The sequence below is a fragment of the Eleutherodactylus coqui genome, chromosome 11 (assembly GCF_035609145.1).
Source record: "Eleutherodactylus coqui strain aEleCoq1 chromosome 11, aEleCoq1.hap1, whole genome shotgun sequence".
NCBI lineage: Eukaryota > Metazoa > Chordata > Amphibia > Anura > Eleutherodactylidae > Eleutherodactylus > Eleutherodactylus coqui.
This window is the reverse complement of record NC_089847.1, coordinates 63,933,356-63,951,311: the sequence shown is the minus strand read 5'-3', so window position 1 is coordinate 63,951,311 and position 17,956 is coordinate 63,933,356. Positions and strand designations below refer to the sequence as shown.

Genomic DNA, 17,956 nt, shown 5'->3' with positions numbered 1-17,956 from the left:
TAAATGAAGTACAATATGTGGCGAAAAAACAATGTCAGAATCTCTGGGATATGCAAAGTGACACATGACAGATTTCAAAAATTTGGCTTCGTCACTAAGGGGTTAAAGCCAATGTGAAACACTTTAGGTTTTTTTTCACATGTGTGAAAATCTGAATTTCACATAAGTGTTATGATGCATTTTTTAATCAAAAACGCCTTGCATCACTGTGAAAAACGCATGTCGACAAGAGTGATATTGGGCCGTGCTTCTCAGCCACAGATCGCACTCACCTGTGTTAATAAGCCCAAGGCTTCCTTCATAGTACAGTCTCTTCATATTAGGAAGAGAGACCTTATGGGCATTCTAAGGCTCTAGGGTGTGACTACATCTTCTGCACCCACAATAGATATCTCTCTGGATTTCACACGTCATCATATTCTCAATAATAATAATAATACTGATTTGGTTTGTTTGTTTTCAAGTTACCTCTTCCCCTTTTAGGGCTCATGCCCACGGCCATGACGGATTCCACCAGCAGAATATTGCAGCGGAGTCTGCCATATTGCCTCCCAAAACCCTCATACCTACCACTCCGGATCCTCTGTACGCGACCCGCATGGATGCCTGGCGCACATGTGCAGTACAGCGCATGTAGCGCCAGCAGTGTCAGATGACGCGGTGGGCAGGGCTGAGTATTCACGCGATACTTCCGCTGTGCTACAGCGGAAGTATAGTGTGATGGCCAGCCTGGATTGACTACAATGGAAGCCGGTTGCGCGTATTCCCACGGTATTTAGAACATACAGCTGTTTATTTCGTGCTGCGGAATTCCGCAGCTTGAACATTGAGCTATTAGGTTCAATAGACCTTAAAAGCTGCGGGGCAACGCAGCGTAATTCAACCCCGTACAATGCGGCAGAAATCTGGCCATGGGCATTAGCCCTTAATGACATTTCTACCTGTGATGGTTTCATTTCAGCAATGACTCTCTGTTGCATAACTAAAATAACAAGGAAGGACAATGTTTATTTATTCATTGCCATGGAAATAACTTTGTGAAGAGTACAATAAATAAAGGCCGCTGTAATCTGTACTTTAACTACTTTTTTGAACAGTCTTTAGGGAAATGGATATAAGGAAAAATTTGTAATGCCCAGGCAGGTGATAAAGTCTAAAAGACAGTATACTCACTTGCCCTCCCCCCTTGGTATCCAGCTGTGCTGCTCCCGCTACCCCATCCTTTCCCTGTCTGCGGACGACTGCCAGAAGACAGGTGATGCTGCTGACAATCAGAGACCGCAGCATCACACTCCGAGCTCATGGCATTAGCGCTCACATCCTGAGCACCATGATGTCTCTCGTTCTTCCTACTTTCTATTTTCCATTTGTTTTATCAGTATTTCATTCCGGCCATTTCTGTAGAAGGGGCTGCGTCCCTGAAACGCGTTATTTTGCTGGCTATAATTTCATTAATAAAGAAGAATTTGGGTTAATCCCTTTGCTTTTATGTGCTTTATATTACAAGGGTTGCACCCACGGTCCATTATTTCTCCATTTTGCGATTAAGTATTTCTATGCCCCGTTACCTATGGTGACTGTTATTGGACGGGCAGCACCCTAATAACTATTCTACAAAAACTATTCTGAATATTAGGATCACATCCCTAATAGGAGTCACTCCACCCCTCTTCTCCTAAATTCTTAAAGGGCCTTTAAAATTAATCTTTCATTCAGATATTTCAGGATTGTGCTAAGGAATCCAATTCGATATAAAATTACCATTCCAGTCCATGTGATATTCCAGAGACCAATTGAAGGGCTTGGGAAAAGAACAATGATAGTCTAAGTTTTTGTGTTTTTAACCAGAACCTTCTATTCTGTAGATTAATATTGTAGAATTTGTTGGTGAAGGCAGATAAATGCAAAGAAAATGCAAAGTCCATTCCAGATCCGTGCAAAGAAAATACTGTTGCTAGAAGAACACCGATCTGCAGGCTCTAAAATAATCTGTGCTAGTGGAATGCCATGATTACTATGATCATTTGCCAAGATGCACTTCTATATTACGGACGCAAAACAGTGGCCAAAATACGGTAGTGTGCTCCCGGCCTAGGGTAAAGATAAAAACATTTTCTTTATACGGGGTGGGCATGGAAAAGTAGCCCTGCACTTCACTCTTATGAAAGCTGTCTGAAAGATAATCAGTCTTTATTGCCCACAGCAACCAATCACAGCACAGCTTTCATTTCTTATGCTGCTGAGGTATGCTACATAACTTTCAGCCATGTTTTCAGCATGTATTCAGTGTTCACAGATCCATCTCATTGTATACTTTAGGCTAGACGAGTTGAGAAACTTTCAGATTAAAATAATCAATTTTCATTTCAAGTGGACTTTGATCATTCTTTCCCGAGCCCCTCAAAAAATGTCAAACATTAATGGATATGTTTGTTTGCTTTCAGGGGACTGTGAAAGGACCTGTAATCCCACGGTTTACCGTACACCTGCCCAGTATAATCACCTGCTTACATCAGCTTACTCGAAGTCTGGAGACAATGGTTTTGAGATTGTGATGTCAAAGTCAGTGCAAACATATATAAAGGTGAGACAACATCTGCCTGTTCTTGCAATCACACAGGCAGTATATAGATCAGTTATCAATTTAACCAACATCCTAACTGCATCTGAAGGTTTCTGTACTTCATATATAAAACTTCACAAAGAGTAGAGCCCCATGACTATACAGCATGTTGGTTACTGTGAATGGTCTGTGAAAAGCTAGGCAGCTAATAGATTGGGACAGACAATCGCCTATCCGTGTCTTACTAAAACCATTACAGAAGAGACCGTCCATTGTAAGATTAACCCCTTAAGGACATGGACTATTTTGGCGTTGAGGACCAAGCGATTTTTGGTATTTTTCCATCTCCATTTTTCAAAAGCCATACCTTTTTTTTTTTTATGTCGACGCGGCCATATAAGAGGGTTTTTTTGCGTGGCGAGCTGTAGTTTTTATCGGTGCCAATTTTGGGTACATAGGCTATATCGTAAAACTTTTATTATTTTTTTTATGATAACAGGGAGAGAATACGCATCAATTCTGCCATAGATTTTTTTTTTACAGCGTTAATCGTGCAGCATAAATGACACACTAAATTTTTTCTGCGGGTCGGTACGGTTACAACGATACCAAAATTCTTATATTTTTTTTTAGGTTTTTACACTTTTTTGCAATAAAAACCCTTTTTTTGGAAATCTTTTTTTTTCTCTATAGCTGCATTCAAAGTCCTGTAACTTTTTTATTTTTCTATGTACGGAGCTCTATAAGGGCTTATTTTTTGCGAGACGAGCTGTAGTTTTTGTTGATTCCATTTTGGGGAATGTACGGCTTTTTTGATCACTTTTATTGCATTTTTTGGGAGGCAAAATGCTAAAAATTAGCATTTTGCCTCTGTTTTTTTAGCGTTTTTGTTACGCTTTTTGCCGTACAAAATAAAAAGCATGTTCAACTTTTTGTACACGTAGTTACGGACGCGTCAATACCCAATATGTGGGGTTTTAATTTTTTTTTACCTTCTTTTATGCTAATATTAGAAAAAGCATAAAAGAAGGGTTTTTTTACATTTTTTTTAACATTTTTTCTTTTTTTACATTTTTCTTTTCTTTTTTTTTACACAATTTGAGTCCCTCTGAGGGACTTGCAGCACTATGCCTATGATCGCTGTCATAAGGCATGGCAGAGCTACTTTTCTGCCATGCCTTATCGCTTATACAGCGATCATAGACATTGGCAATACAGGCCGCCAGTGTCTGGCATCCTGTTGCCATGGTGACAGGCCGGGCTGTCGCGATGACATCGCGAGAGCCGGCCGCAGACACAAAGGGAGCGCGCTCCCTCTGTGAACTCTTTCCCTGCCGCGATCTACTTAGATCGCGGCAGGGAAGGGGTTAACAGCGGGGGGCGTATCTCCGATGTCCCCCCGCTGTTGCAGCGGGACGCCGGCTGTGACTGACTCATTCATATGTGATCTTGCGCTATCCCCAGGACGTACCGGTACGTCCTGTTGCGGGAAGTACCAGGCTCCCAGGAGGTACCGGTACGTCCTGGGGCGGGAAGGGGTTAAAAAATAAAAATCTGCTATTGGACTTTGTTACGGATACATGGCAAAATTTGCAGTAAATTTGTTGTAAAGCCCACATATGTTGCATACAGATTTGCCACAGATTTTGGTGCAGATTTGTGTCAAGAGGGGTGTCATCTCTCCTTAAGGAGAGCACCCAAAAGTATGTGGAGACACCGAGGGGGTGAGTGGGTCAGTGGATGTCATCATCTCTCCCCAAGCAGAGTACCCAGTAGGGGTGTGAGAAGACACCTGAGAGGTGAGTGAGGAGACTTACACGGCCATGCAAGCCCCTCTGGGTAATTTGTGGAAGTAAGGAAGATGGAACAATACCTCTGCAGCGCCACCTACTTGATGGCAGCATTCCTTCAAATCAATGTCAGACCCTTTTTACAGGTCTTTATAACAATAATTGGGAATTAGATACCAAGCCAGAAAACCATATACTTATAGCTGTTTCAGGATGTTTGCCCCTCATCTGTGTGCAGTAGGTTTCTGGCTTGGCTTTTGAGAGGCCTGTGATGTGGGCCAAGAGGGGTGTTGTCTCTCCTTAAGGAGAGCACCCAAAAAGTGTGTGGGGACACCTACGGGGTGAGTGGGTCGGGGGATGTCATTGTCTCTCCCAAGGAGAGCACCCTGAAGAGGTGTGAGAAGGCACCTGAGAGGTGAGTGAGGAGACTTATATGGCCATGCAAGCTCCTCTGGGCAATTTATGCAAATACGGATGATGGGTGCAGATTTGCAACAGATTTCAACCCGCTTATTTCTGGGAGTGAAATCTGCAGTGAAAATCCACAGCATAAATTGATATGTCGCAGATATAAAATCTGCACTGCATATCACTTTACACTGCAGATTGTTTTTCTTGAAATCTCCCCCACGTGGCCTTTACTGTAATATGCTGCAGATTTTCTGCATCCAAATCCATAGCAAAAAAAAACACAGTATATTTCACCATGTGTGAACATACCCCAGAATCTTAGCTCAAACTATTTAGCTGTCATTCAAGCTCCACAATGCTGGATAGCATGAATGAAGAATAAATCCTCACGTAATTAAAATGTTTTTGCATTATTTTACTTGCATTGTATTCCCCTATATCAGAATACACTCCACATGTCAATACGGGAATTTCTTCTTTCTTAGCAGAGCAGCCTATTATTCTCTATCCTTTGTGTTATACCTCTTATATCGCTGTAATCACACTAGTTCTTTCTTTGACGTCCTTTGTTCTGCTTCCATATCATAACCATATTATTTATGTGTTACAGGTAAAGAAAAATCAGAACCAGGTTTGCTGGATGCTGCAGAAGGTCCCACGGAGCACTAATAGTCACCAGGGTTATACAACATTCCAGCAGTTCCTTGATAATCAGCAGTATTCCCGGAAAGGAATACTCAGATATGAGAAGATATTTGGGGATGGCTTTGTGAGCACCGGAGGGCTGGAAACGACTAAGGTAAGACATGTTCAGGGGAAGAAAGTTAGGGGTGTAGGACGTAATATTCTTCTTAAGAAGATGCAAGAAATATTCTCTTTTCTGTAAACACGCCAATTTTTCACTTGTAGGAGTTTATTGCCATGCTAAACCTTGTCCCTGGTCAGCGAGTCATTGATGTGGGCTGTGGCATTGGTGGAGGAGACTTCTACATGGCCAAGGTAGGTCCACATTGTCATAGTTATTTATCTACATAACACTGTTTATATTCTGTGGGAAAAATGTATTCTAAATAGATTGGCTTGGGCTTCCAAAAGGTTTCATTCATAATTGCAAGACCTACCTGTCACATTGTACTCCTGGGACATGTAGTTCTATTGGTTTCCAGGAGCACACTGTTGCAGATGTGGTTGATTTGGCTGAATGACGGTGTGGAGTTCTCCAGCAAGCCAATCGCCATCGGTTTGTGCACATAAATACTAGCCCCTCTTACTAGAGGGTGCTGGTCATTAATCCATTATCATCTTTTCAGTACTTGGTGTCATGTATGCTGCTATCTTGAGTTGCTTTCCCCACCTTCCTAGCAGACGGTCTGGACACCTGATCTCACTGTCTGCATGTTCTATGGGCCCCTGCTCCCTTCACTTTTATCAGGTGCGGCCTCCAGACATCTGATATCCTGTATGATGTCAGGTGGGTGATATCTGACAACATGTTTCCTTTTACGTCAGGTTGGTGTCTGACTCTGTAGTCCATTTCTTGGTGTGTGGACACTTGAACTAATTCCTGTTTTAGCTATGCATGCATGTGCTTCTGAGTGGGGTTTCCTTCTGTCTGTGAGGTGAGCAGACTTCAGGTGTGAACAATGACTTGTTCAGCGTATGTCTGATGGCATGGACTACACTTGGTGTGAACAACGACTTGTTCAATGTATGTCTGATGGTGTGGACTACACTTGGTGTGAACAATGACTTGTTCAGTGTATGTCTGATGGTGTGGACTACACTTGGTGTCAACAAGGTCTTGTTCTGTGTGTTGATCCCTTTATTTTGCAGTCACTTGGTGTGAACAGGGTTGTGCTCTGTGTATGTTTGTACGTGTTGACTGCACTAGGTGTAATCTGTCCTGTTTCAGTGTATATGTTATATCTCGCTTGTCTTGTGTTCCTGCCTGTTACCATCTAGGGCGAGCCAGGCCCCCTAGATTCCAGTCATTTCTATTGGGATTATTGCCCAACTTGTAGGCAGGGTTCCGTATTTGTGATTTTAGTTGTTTTGTTAGAGTAGGGAGTTTCACAGAGGCAGTCAAGGTCCAATTACTAAATTCACCACTGACTCTTTTGGACCAGCAGACTAATAAGCTTAAAATTAAAATTTAACTTTTATTTATTCACTTAAAAAGTATGAAATAGACAAACAAACATACACATATATGTAGTGGATTTGCTGTTAGCCCACCATCAGGGCTGACATGCTGCATCTCTGTTTTTTTATTTTCTGATATCTGCTTTTAAACGCTGTCTCTTATCTTAGAAACAGAGGGTGAATAACCAATTGTGGGTTGTCACTATTGACTCCTGAGAGAAGGTTAGGTAGATGCATTAGATATCCAAGGAGAACAACTGCTCTTTGAATGCTACTACCTTCCCTATAGTGAGTCACCAGTGAGGGATTAGCTCCTTAGAGGACAAGGCAGTGGTGTCAGGGTAATTCTAAGTACAGCACCAATCAGGCCCACCCCACTTGCCCCGCTGCCGGCCGTAAAGAAAGAAAACACCACACGGAGGTCTGGTATAGTTTCTCACACGGGACATGGCTCCGCTTTATTACAGATTACATGAGATCTTATACCCTTTGTCTCATCACCAGCAAGGGGTGATGGGCTCATAACCATATATGGGAAGTCCGGATTTCCGGCCTGAGACAGTGAAAACAGTCGTTATCGTGCTACGGCGCCTCTGGCTTATGTACAGAAAATCACGTATTCAATTAACTCCAGTGCAAAGAATCACCCACTCAATTCTAAGAAAACGGCCAAGCATGCATTCTCCATATATGGGAAGTCCGGATTTCCGGCCTGAGACAGTGAAAGTTATGTCGACGCTTGAACATCTTGATATGGGCTTCTGGGAAAACAGCCAAGTACACGTGGCCTTCGTGTCTGGTTCGGTATCATCTCTGAATTTCTAGAAACATCTCTCTCAGCCTTGCAAAGCCTTGGAATATCTGATGTTAAGGCGACAGATTAAGTTTTTTCTTATTTGGAATTGAATAGAACTTGCATATAGGTATAAAGCATAAAAAACATATGGCAATATATATATATACCCTCACAGTGGAAACCATAGAGGGACGTATTAATATCTTTTGGGGTTTCCCTGCCTATAATAACAATACTCCTGGGGGTAACTCCCAAAAAGATAATTTTTTTTTTTGTCCACGATTGTTTTTGTGGGAAGATTATACTAGCTAATCACTAACAAATAATCTTGAAACATACTAGCTGATCACTAACTAATACGTACGTGAGGGAGGTGATTTGACCTTCGCACGACATTCTTGTTCTCCATAACCACTTGCCAGAAACTGATTCCTGGTATAACTATTGGCCCCTGAGGAGCCCCTGTGTGGTTGGGGGTGAAACGCGTAGAGCACTTATTAAACACTTGTTGCGGTCAAAATATATCATACAAATCGACCGCCACTGGTGTGTTTGTGGCCGGGAGGGCCTGTGAATTATTCAGAATTGCCACTCTATAGGGCACGCATAAAATATACGCACTATATTAGCTTGCTAGTAATTGGACACATTAGTTGTCCGAAATCTTTGATTGAGGAATTTTGTTAGAGTAGGGACTCCCAAGACAACGAGGACCCTTGACGAGGGCTTATGAGCTTACAAATTCTGGCCAAACTACAAACCAATACCTCGTACCTACTTACCCATATTTCCATGTGTTTCAGCTGTAGTACATTTGGTAAGTATTTGGCCGCCTGGTGTTGGTATGCACATCTGGTTTATGTGGTTTGTGTCCGTTCTTGAGTGCGTACCCCTTTCTGTTCCGTTCAGTCTTCCAGTTTGATCTTTTTGAGAAGCCAAGGGATGAGTGGGAAAAGGGGAAATATGTAGGAAAGCTTGAAGTCATTCCATGGAATTGTGACAATATCCACCGTTCGAGCCTGGCGGTCTTAGGACCTGGACAAGAAGATTGGAAGTTTGCAATTGATTCAGGATGCCATGACGTCAACGTCTCGGCAACCCCAACCTCGGCAAAGTTCTTGAAACACATTGGGATGTAGTTGCCATTTTTCTGGATAGACTTTCTCCCCACTCAGGAAGTCGGCTATCTAGTAATCCACACCCAATATATGAACTGCCAAGATAGCTGAAAGGTGGGCTTCCACCCATGTCAGGATTTTAGCAGCTTTCTCCCATGACTGCTGTACTGTGAAGCTCCAACACATTTTTCGGGAGAGACGACTCCCGTACTAGCCACGCTTTTTGTGCTGTGAGATTGTGTTGTATATCCCCCCATCTGAGAAGACTGGCATCCATGGTGAGGACCAGCCACTGAAGTGCCCGAAATGATTGTCCCAGGTGAGCCTCAGGGAAGTCTAGGCATCACTGTAGGGAGCATCACAGTGTCGTGTCAAATGTAGATGGATCTTTCTATTGAGTAAGCGAGCAGATTTGTTCCACCTAGAGAGGATTGTCCACTGGAGAGGTTGGGCATGAAATTTGCTAGTGAAAGGGATGGGTAGAGAGTCCAGCAGTGTGCACCCCAGTGCTCACCTGCCTTTGAGAAGGGAGTTCTCTGGTTCTAGAGGGACACTATGGCTGGTGGGTCAGGGTCCAGTTAGCGGTCGACCATGCCTCCTGTTCTTCTGAGGGTAGGACAGGCAAAAGGATGGTTAACGCCACATTGTTCGGCCTCCTCAATAGGGTAACAGGGAAAGTCTAATGCCAGCCCTATATTCCGAGATTCAGAGAAAATAACAAACACTGAAGACTGGCGACATGTTTCTATGACTTTGGGAAGTGAGAGATTTAGATTATTACGTAAAATTTTGACGCTAATTGTTTTGCACTTACAATTGAATAATCGAATTGGGACCCATTAGCTTTTCCTATTTATGACATAACCAATGCTCGTGTCAAATTTCACGTTTGTCTGTCCCACTCATCTCTTAGCGTCTCAAAAAGATCAAACTGGAAGGCCTTTCAGTGATCCTTGTGGCTCCGGACACGCTTGACACACATGGTACTCTGTTGCGTCTACATCTTTGAGAAGATCTCCTTACAGGGACCCCACTTACATCCGAGTTTATCCACTCTTTGTTTAATGACATGGTGGTTGAAGCTGTGATCTTGGGACCCCGTGGTTTCACGGAACCTGTCATCCATACTATGATGGATGCTAGAAAACCCACATCCGCTCGTGTTTACCACTGTGCATGGAAGGCTTTCTTCTTCTGGTTCAAGCAATGACATTTACATCTCATGCATTTTTGTCTGTCCCACCTCCTGTAATTTCTCCAAGAGCGTCTTGACATGGGTTTGTGCCTCATTTCCTTAAAAGGTCAGGTATCGGCCTTGTCTATTCTTTTTCGGAGTCCTTTGGTGTCAAAATTGACTGCTCGCACGTTCATACATGGAGTCGCGCATGCCGCCCTTCTCTACCATTCTTCAGTTCCATCTTGAGACTTTAATCTGGTCCTAGATGCCTGGCAGTCACATCCCTTCAAGTCTTTGCATAACATTCTGGCTTGCTGCTTGGCCTGCAAGATATTGTTTTTGCTGGCTGTCACATCCATTCGCCAAGTCTCCGAACTTGCAGCCATGTCAGTCAAGTCCCCATTCACCGTATTGCATCAGGAAAAGTTGGTCCTCCCCCCTGTGCCCTCCTTCCTGCCGAAGGTGGTGTTGTCTTTCCACAATAATGAGGACCTTATTCTACCCTCTTTCTGTCCTTCATACTCATCGAAGGCACAAGCTCTCCATAGGTTGGATTTAGTTCATACTCTGTGAATTTACTTGTCTCAGACATCCACCTTCAAGTGTCCTGACCCTTTTTTTGTGATTCCTAATGGTACGAGACGTGACCTTGAGGCTACCGAGGGTGTCATTTCACATTCGACCTGAGCTGTGGGCGCCTCCAGGGCGGAACGCAACGGTGCTTCTGCTCTTCAAATTTGCAAGGCCGCCACATGGACCTCTATACACTTTTCAAAAGTTTTACAAAGTTCACAAATTTCATCAGCTGACACCTCTCTTCCTCGGTGTGTGCTGCAGATGGCTATATAATTGATTGCATGATTTCCTCTCTAAAATTACCACCCCTGCAGACTGCTCTAGAAAGCCCCTTGGTCTTCAGCTGTGTCCCCTAATGACATGGATGAGACTGTTTGCACTGCCATAAAATCTTTCTCACCTTGTTCATTTGGGAACACAGCACCTACGCAATTGGCTCTTTGTTGAAGTGTTTATTCTTGGTGACCCGCATGGTGTTCTACTGTTTATTGTTTTAATGTATCATTGTTTTCATCCTACTCTGCTTCTGCTACTGCTTGCATACAAACCGATTAGCTTTGTTAGTGTGGGCAACTAAGCACTAAGCAACAGACTGGGGAAAATGACAGTACTGGCATACAAAACGCGGAAGGGGAAACTGACCCTGTGCTAAAGGGAAGATGACTAGACTCTACCTAACAAGCAGAGCGATCGTCCCAATAAAGGCGGCCCCACGCTTGAACCTCGGCCCTGGCTCTCACAGAATTGCTGGTACACGGAACCAGGACAAGTATGACCAAACAAATGCACAAACTCACTTACCACAGCAGATGATAAAGCTGAATATAAAGACGAGGGATTGGTTTGTACATTGGCCAATGAACTTAAACTGCAAGGCCGCGATCAAAGCTCCTTGTGTCTTGCAGTCACTGCTCTAGCATGACACAAAACAGGCAGCACAGGACACCAAGCACTCAGCAAGCTGCAAGCTGACCAGACACTACACACACAGCAAGCTACAAGCTGACATGACACAGGCACAAAGACTGAGGAAATACAGCTTCCTCTTGCAGGGGGGCTGGGGTATATATCTACCCCCAAACACAGGGGATTGGCTGACCAATGGTAAGTGCAAGAAATCTCGTTTTTTGTCTCTGGGTTAGTTCCACTTTATTAATAGTAGCTCTTTTCTGAACACTTAGGCCACATATGCTTGTTTTTTTCTTTTACTGTTGACAGACGTATGGGGTTGAAGTCCTAGGGATGGATCTGTCATCTAACATGGTGGAAATTGCCATGGAGAGGGCTGTTAAGGAGAATGCTCCTGAGGTGAGTTATGTAACTAAGCCTGTTGGGTAGGTTGGAGAATTAGCAACACTGCTCGTAGCGGACTTCCATTTTACACGTCGCTTGCACTCTGCAGCTTTGTGCACCATCCCATTTGCCTGCATCCTCCATCATATGTGGCTAATTGGGGTTACTTGCATCCTAGATCGACGACCTCTCCGTCGGGAATGGGCACTTAATGTACAAACACTCCAGAGACAGGAACTTTTTAAAAATCTGGCACCTGCCAGTTTTATTTCACATCAAAGCATAGCAAAACTTGTGGTACATACAATATCCATGGTTCACAACCCCCAGAGTCCCCATCACAAACCTCCCACCTGGGGCATCTAAAGGGCATTCTTCTCTTTCAGATGGGTGACAGGCCCATACTGGTCCAAACTGGACCTTAGGCTCCAAGTTTCTGATGGCTGCTCCTACAGCCTGTCTCTATCTGGCTAGCAGCCAGCTTTGTTCCCCCTGTGTGTGGTAGGAGCTGATCTTTTTATCTAGTTCCTGCCACCCTCACAGATGTTCTCTTTCTCTCAGGTATCAGAATCGCTGTCTATCGCCCTCTCCAGGCCATATGTACACTGCACTCCTACAATATTTTCTATAGACCTCTAAGCATCCGTGTTCAGCCGCTGAGAGGAACCAACAGGCAGCACAGACAGATGAAGGGACACAATGCTCTGCAGCCCCCTCGTTTTAGCAACCAGTTGGTGTCTCAGCAGCAGAACCCCCACTATCAAAAATTTTAACATGTTCCTCTGACATGTCAAAAGTTTGAAAAAGCGCAGTTACTCTTTAATCAGTGCTAGAACCATCTGTTCTGGTAGACCTAACTAGCAGCATTTCCTCATCAAAAACCCTGTCAAAATGTGCACCATTGCTGCAGATTTTAAATCAAAATCAGCTGTGGATCTGCAGCTGATCTCAGCCTGCGCTACGCTCTTCTCATTTCCTAATACTGTGTGCTGCTGTACCCAGAGCACAGTATGCACTGGCAATTGCTGCTGAGCGCCACCACTGGCTTTCATGTGATAAGACAGTCCTGTGATGCCACTTTAGTATCACGTGATTAGTGATTGTGGCACTCATTAGCAGCTGCCCATATGCACTGCGTTCTGGGTACTGCAGCACGCAGTATTTTGAGATGAGAGGATAGCAGGCGAGGATGAAATCAGCTGCAGGCATGCACCTGATTTCCAGTCAAAATTGTACCAATTATATAGATTTTGATGGGGGTTGTGATGCGGAAATGATGCAGATTTGCTATGAGATTTTCTGCAGCATTTCTGCTATGTGTGAAGATGCCCTTCTAAGGTTTTATAAAACCTTTTCTTATTTTAGCAGGTGCAGTTTGAAATAGGAGATGCCACAAGAAGGATCTTCCCTGAAGCATCATTTGATGTGGTGTACAGCCGAGACACCATTCTGCACATCAATGACAAAGGAGCACTTTTCAGGAAGTTCTATGTAAGACCAAATGAAAACTTAAGTGACCTTGGGAGGGGGGCAGAAATGTCACTCCCCCATTTCCCAGTTTTCCTACTGTATTATCAGATAAAAGTGGTAGTGATTAGATACAGTATATGCAGTTATCTTTACCATCTATGCATAGCTTTTCCAAAAGTGGATCTTTATTTTTTCAATATTCAAAGCATTGCGTAAGGGAAAAATAACTTTTTAAAATTTTCTGTATAAACTTTTAGATGCCTTTAAAACGACACTAAAAGCACTGATAGAGCCGGAGCTACAGCCCTTTGAAGTAGAACGACTTGCGTTTGTCCAAAACTGTAATATCTCTCTTCTGCAGAATGAACAACACTCATTCTAAACTGTAGGGGAGTTAATGCTGAACAACCCCATTAAGGACTGTTGCATTTAATTTTGTCTTTTCTCTCAGGTGGCCTGCCTGAAGCACCATAAAGTAACTTATGATGCTGTTAGGCGAGGTGACAGGGATCTGAATGATGTATTTTTTGTACTCCCCTGCTTCCTTGTTCCCACGGTGCCCAGCGCGGAAGGCGTGCGGTACACAAAAATCTGACTTTTTTCAGTGCCTTGTGCATGCACTCACCCATACAAGTCTATGGAGGAGCATGTGCACCGCAATCTGAAAAGATTCAGATTTCTGTGCAAAGTGTGGACTTCAGTGGCAGGCACCGCAGGGAGCAGGTGAGTATAAAAATGCACCATCCAGCCACTGTCACCTTGCCTAACAGCACCATAAGTTAGTTATTGATGAATTAGAGCGGTGACAGGTTCCCTTTAAATGTGGTATGTTTTTTTTTCTTCTTTTCATTCTTTTACAGTCTTGGCTGAAACCAGGAGGGAAACTCTTAATAACAGATTACTGTTGTGGTGGACGGCCGTGGTCTTCAGTGTTTGAGGAGTATGTGAAGAAGAGGGGTTATGTTCTATACACACCTGAGCAGTATGGCAAGGTAATTCAAGAACACACGTAGGGCTGCTATGGGTGCTCATCTTTCAGTACATGGTAGCTATGATCTTAGTATTTCAAAGGTAAAAGACTTTTCCCATCTGAAGAACCACATTTCTTTTTAGTTTACTGAAAAGCAGGCAACTGGAATACATTTGTGCTAGAGGGGGGCAATATATAAATGGCTTTATGCTAGCTTTATGGTGCAAAAATTTGAACCTTTTTTAATTTTACACTGCTCTTGTCGCTAATCATAAAGTGTGTGGGGCCTGCAGAAGGTGGGGCCTTGACAGCCTTACAGATTTATTATAATTTATGCTAGAAATTGGCATACATTGTAAGACAAATTTAACTTCTTAGCTGTGCCATTGGGGGACACAGTGAAGACCTTGTGTATAGCTCCTGCCACTAGGATATGGACACTAAGCAAAGGAAGAGTGGACTCCTCCTACCAGCTATACCCCTCCCATAGTTAAAAAGGTGGTGGTCTTCACCACCGGTGAATGCTCCAGCGTCACAACTGTCCAAACGCAGTACCCTGTCCCTGGCAGATGCGTCATCTTTTAAAGAACAGCACGATAGACGACTGGAATCCTTTGCTAAATCGTCTTTCGAGACGACCAGGTCAGCCCTTCATCCCCTCAATGAGGACATCGTGCTGCCCTCATTCTGTCCAGAGCCTTGACATCCTAATGGAACATCATCTGCACCAGCTTGATGTTGTCTGCATACTTTGGATCTATCATTCCCGTACAGAATCCTTCCACTACTCTGATTCTTTGTTCTTTTTACGTTCTTGGATTAATAAAGCTCATTCTAACACTTTGTTGGATTCATGCAGTGATGTGCCATAGTAGACCGTCTACTTGTAACCTTTCACTTCTCTCCTCAGTTCTTGCAGAAAGTTGGTTTTGTCGGAGTTCAGGTTCAGGATCGGACAGAACAATTTGTACAAGTGCTGAAAAAGGAGCTTGCACATACACGAGAGATAAAGCAGGAATTTCTAGAGGTAATGGCCTAAAGTCCTGGGCGGTGTAATGTGCCTGACACAACACTCGGTAATGTCCAGTAATTGTCACTTCCTCTTCCATGTAGAGTTTCTCTGAAGAGGATTACAACTACATTATTGAAGGCTGGAAGGAAAAGCTTCATCGCTGTAGCCTGGGTGATCAGCGCTGGGGCCTGTTCCTGGCCGAGAAACCAAAGGACATCATATAATGACTGGCTTCTTTCAACTCTTAATACTCCAACAGTTTTTACCTGAATGTTTACTTTGTATTTTTGTAAAAATAGTAATGACACGGTTTGGCCATGTCCAAAAATGTTGCTGCAGGTTCTAATTTGTTGCAGGTCCTGGTTTTAGCCCAGTCAATGGGAAAAAATCTGCATGCAGATTCTGTATAAAGAAGAGGTTTCTTTTTTTTTTAAATCAAGGATGTAAATTGAAACATCTGCACTGTATAGACTAAGTAATGATTGCCAACAACTCAAGGACATGAGATTGTACAACATGGCTAGGTGCATCAATAACCTCCTTCTTGTACATATTGTAGCAACTCCTATCAAACTAGAAACCAGAACACACAATGGAGTCATACGCCATCCATTAAAGAGTAAGTATCTTTATTACAAAGTGTATAAAAATTATTTTCCAATAAAGACATTCAAATAAAGTACAAAATGATACATATATAGTACCCCAGTTCACCAATGGCTATCATAAATGTGTCTGTCGCATGCATAAAAGAGGTATAACGGTGTGTCGCACATGAATAGATCCCACCGCATGAATGTAATGCATTAGACATTAGTAAAAAACTATCCTAAACATGCTTGTCGCATGCATCCAGCCAGGCCGCTCAAAGGGATTTATTTCCTTTATCTTTCCACCTCATGGCAATGTATAGAATATAGATTAGTACGCTGCAGTGGCAACTAAAAGTGTATGCCCACAAACATGTCCAAGTAAACCCCACATAGTATATATATATATTATCTACTAGCAGTAATTAACCCAATATATACAAAATAGCAGCATTATAACACACTGCCCATATGCCAACTGCACACAGGCGAGAAAACCATGTTGATGAGCGCGATATCGCACTCGCCGGGTGAAGTTAGCCTTAAAAGAATTCAATCACATCAACAGACACAGGTAGTTCAATTATCCCTGCAGAACAAACAAACGTATAGGATAAAGAAGATAGCACTACATAATATGACCATACCCATTTAGTGAGCAGAAGTCCGGCACCAAACACCCCTCTAGCTATTTCCTAACATCTAATAGTGCTAGCTTACATGCATGCGGCATTTATGTGGGGCTCACATGGATCTGTCTGTGGGCAGCATACTCTGGCATCGCTTTAGTGCAGTGATTTTATATGTTGTGTATTCTATTATAACAACTTTTGGGATACACAGCGATGCCTCTATTATTCATGCGACAGGCACATTTATGATAGCTATATACTGATGTGTAAGTAAACATCAATGTCTTCTACCCATTGGTGAACCTGGGTCCTGTATATGCGTCGTTCTGTTATTTAATGTCTTTTTTTGAAAAATCATTTTTATACATATTGTAATCGTAAAGATATTTCCTCTTTAATGGATGGATTATGACTCCACTGTATAGACTATGGTGGGGATTCCCTTAAGAAATCAATGGAATACTTTAGATTTGAAGTCTGCTGTTTGGCTCTGTGTGCTGTCTGTGTTAATTGACGAACAGCACACAAACCCATTATAGCCTATAGGACTATGTACACTGCTGCTTTTGTCACATGGACAAAAAAAACCTCATTGCATGTCCTATAGACAAGAATTAGGACGTGCAAATACACATCTATATTCAGGCTGTTTGGATATTGGTTTCGGATGCAAGTTGTGCCCAAGCCTCTCAAACGCAACTGGGACACATGGCCAGTGGGTTGGAGGCTTTACAGGGAGAAAGGCTATAAAATCCCACATTGCATTAATATGTGGCAACTGCTGCTAAGCATGTATGGGAATTGAAAGGCCCTCATTCAGGAACACTGTACATCTGACATCTGACCCCTGTGGTGAAACTGCCATATCAGAACTCAGCCTAAGGGCGGCTTCACACAAGCGCGTTCATACTTTTTAAACTCCACGCAACAGCACGACCTTTATAACCCAAAAAGTCACGCTATTGCGAGCATTTCTACGCATGCGCCTGTGTGAAGCCACCCGAAAACATAGTTTTAAGTATGTTGGGTTAGGTTTATAGAAACTAGAGCATGTGCAAAGTGGTGCAGTTGCCCATGTCACAGTCCAGCTCCCATTTCTTAAGACACCCTTTTGAAAATGTAAGTAGAAATCTGGGTGCTCTGGGCAACTGTGCCAATTTTTCCCATGTACTAGTTTTAGAAGTTGAATATTTTAAAAATGTTTTAAATTGTGTATTATTCTGTTATTACAAATTACGGTATTGCAATCCAAAGACATGAACAAGTATTAATGGAAATGTATGTCAGCAATACACCTGTTCTAATGAAAATAAAGTTATTTTCTTACAAGTTCTGGTTGTCAGATCCTACATAGGATTAAGTCAGTCGTTAAAGCTCAATTAGCCATAGAAATAGGGGCTTGAAGTTTACCCATAA

General features: G+C 42.9%; 1 protein-coding gene across 1 annotated transcript in view; it reads left to right on the top strand.

Annotated features, from left to right (window-relative positions):
- LOC136581633 (uncharacterized) overlaps positions 1–17,956 on the top strand; it is a 44,405-nt gene extending 26,449 nt beyond the window's left edge. The window contains exons 5-12 of the mRNA XM_066582248.1: positions 2,445–2,584; positions 5,375–5,563; positions 5,674–5,763; positions 11,792–11,881; positions 13,235–13,357; positions 14,197–14,328; positions 15,217–15,333; positions 15,420–17,956. Coding sequence (XP_066438345.1) covers positions 2,445–2,584; positions 5,375–5,563; positions 5,674–5,763; positions 11,792–11,881; positions 13,235–13,357; positions 14,197–14,328; positions 15,217–15,333; positions 15,420–15,542 — 1,004 coding nt within the window. The 3' untranslated portion in view covers positions 15,543–17,956. The remainder of the gene's footprint in view (positions 1–2,444; positions 2,585–5,374; positions 5,564–5,673; positions 5,764–11,791; positions 11,882–13,234; positions 13,358–14,196; positions 14,329–15,216; positions 15,334–15,419) is intronic.